This window comes from Aedes aegypti, chromosome 1 (assembly GCF_002204515.2).
Source record: "Aedes aegypti strain LVP_AGWG chromosome 1, AaegL5.0 Primary Assembly, whole genome shotgun sequence".
Taxonomy (NCBI): domain Eukaryota; kingdom Metazoa; phylum Arthropoda; class Insecta; order Diptera; family Culicidae; genus Aedes; species Aedes aegypti.
Genome location: NC_035107.1, coordinates 285,623,221 through 285,625,725, shown reverse-complemented (window position 1 = coordinate 285,625,725; position 2,505 = coordinate 285,623,221). Strand labels below are relative to the sequence as shown.

Genomic DNA, 2,505 nt, shown 5'->3' with positions numbered 1-2,505 from the left:
CGCTGGATGCGCTACCCGACGAGCTTCTTGTGAACATTTTTCGGTACTTTCGTTGGACTGAACTGAGCACCATCCTCTCGCTGGTCAGCCGACGATGGTATCAGCTGATTGGAAGCACCCCATTGATAAGCAGAGCCACACTCCATTTGTCGATTTGCAACTCGATACGTCACGAAAATAGCTGCATTCCTTTGACCGTGTTGAGTGGAAGCGGTCGAAACTATAGAAACTTCAGCTGCGATATGCGCACGATGAACGGCCGGGTGGTGGATGATGCGATGAGACCTATTTTCAAATATTGCCTCCAAAGATGGACTGTGAAAAACATACGGATCGTTGTTGACTTCGAGCAGTGGGTCCAGTTTGTACGGGATTATAATGAGCTCCTGAATGAAATAGGGATGGTGAACATAGTAATCAAATCCATTTCAGGAGGATATCTTGAAGCAGAAGACGCACATATCATATTATCAATGGCAAAGGTACGACATCTGTATTATGAACATTATTTGTCTCAGGGCACGGGTGTGCGTCAAGCCTCGTATAAGGTAACTCTAAATACACCAAGCTTGGAAGTATTGAAGATCAAACGATCCCTTGGTCGTAACAATATCAATTTTGAGATCACTCGCTGCGCCAAACTTCGATCCCTGAGCATTGACAGCAACTCACAAACATGCCTTACGTCTTCTCATGAACCAATCGAGTTGAAAAGTATTTCAAAAGATCGACAACCAGACCTTAGTCGCTTGAATCTAAGCTATGCCAGCATGACAACAGGCATTCTAGGTGCCACGTTTGGGTATCTTCATCACATCTGCCTGAAACATGTGAGAATCATTCCCCATGAACATCCTATAGAATGCCAGAACCTCACCAAGCTGGTACTACACAATTTATCTATGGACAAGCCTCTGAAACTCCGAACGCCACGGCTTCAAGCGTTGATTTGTAACATATGCGCTCTTAACTGGCTACAACTGGAAGACGCCCTTCAGGCCGATCGCATATCGATCAATGCGCATGCATTCCGGTCAATTCGGATGGTTCATCCGGCTAGTCTCTCATTTTTTCGAAGAATGAATTTGACGCTAAGTCGGTCCTGTCGCTACGACCGTGAGTGGTTCAACGTTCATGGTTCCTATCTTGAAGAAGTTAGGGAACTTCGCGTGAGTGATGAATTTCCGCAGGACCACCACGAACATCTACAGGACGTACTTGGGCGTTTTACCGCGGTTTCCTCTCTTTCCTTGCGTCGGATGAGAATTCCGTCTGATTTCAGTTATTTGACGCCCAATGTACAGGTACGCATGGAAAATCAAGCATGTCACCAGTAAATCGATCACGAAAAATGTTTTTTATGCTTTTCAGAAAATCCACATCAAAGATTGTGAAACCGAAACCAATAGTATCCGGTTTCCGCCCAGCGTTTGCTGTGTAGAAGTTTGCAATATGTGGAAGTGGAATACTACAGCGGAAGAAGGCATCGTTACGGATTGCGAAATGATATTGCTTCCGAAAGGTCGATTCGGACCTCTGCGTTCAAGGATCGCGCATGGTCGCAAAGGCAAAGTTATGGCACCGAGAACGATCTGGTCTACTCAGCGGGTAACGGTTTAGAGCAGTGCCAATTTGTAGACTCATCATGATTGAAATAATTATTATGAAAAGCAGATCAATGTACCAAGATAAAAACTATCACCACCTCGAAATAGATGAGGATCTACTCTGCATTGTCAAATAACGTGTAAATCCATTCGTTTTCTCTGTAACAAAAAGCTACACACTTGGTTACCAATGCACAGTGGTCCAGGAATCAGTTTTACGCGGAAAGATGCATTTTGAGCTTTAAGGCTGGTTTGCTACTGACAAGAAAAGGAATCGCCTATCTCGATGCGTGGAAAATTTCTTCCAAGAAATGGTCAAGAAAATCTCATTTTTTTGATCGCAGTACGCAGTTGAGAAGAAATGTCATTTCAAAGGGGGCTCTCTGTAGAAAATTTCTTGACCCCTTCAGTCAAGGAATTTCTTTACTTTTCTTGGGCGAAACAGCATACTTAGCTTTAGAATGAAATGTTAGACGAAAACGGTCTTCTACAAAGTTGTTTGTATTAGTTAAGCCCTTTGTTTGGTGTTATTGAAAATTAGGGTGGACCTGGGAGGGAGGCACCGATACTACACACGAAATATGACACATTTTTTTTCAAACTGCAAGAAAACTCCAGCTTGCCAACGACAATCAAGGCAGACTTGATGAAAATCTCTAGTTTTCTTTTGTTGTGTACCTTCGAACTTTTCGGACAAACATGAAAAAAGGGCCAAAGTTTTCTATGCATTTTATTTTCGTTTTATAAGCAAAAGTAAAATTATGCATATTTGAATACTTTATATTCAATCAGAATAAAAGGTGCTATCGTGACATTACTTTTGAATAGGCATGAATTGCTTATCAATCGATTTTTTGTCACATTTGATGAAATGCAAAAATATGTTTTGATCAATTAC

General features: G+C 42.1%; 1 protein-coding gene across 1 annotated transcript; it reads left to right on the top strand.

Moving 5' to 3' along the window:
• On the top strand, positions 1-1,673 carry LOC110674165. Its single transcript, XM_021838052.1, has 2 exons — positions 1-1,304; positions 1,372-1,673. Exons 1-2 carry the CDS (start codon positions 243-245, stop codon positions 1,618-1,620), a joined length of 1,311 nt encoding a protein of 436 aa, XP_021693744.1. The 5' UTR covers positions 1-242; the 3' UTR covers positions 1,621-1,673.
• Positions 1,674-2,505: the final 832 nt, after the last annotated feature.

What these genes read in the sequence shown, in the direction of transcription:
- LOC110674165 (XM_021838052.1), top strand. Translation starts at nt 243, where the DNA reads ATGCGCACGATGAACGGCCGGGTGGTGGATGATGCGATGAGACCTATT. An exon ending in ATTTGACGCCCAATGTACAG is followed by an intron (nt 1,305 to 1,371) that starts GTACGCATGGAA and finishes TATGCTTTTCAG; the next exon opens with AAAATCCACATCAAAGATTG.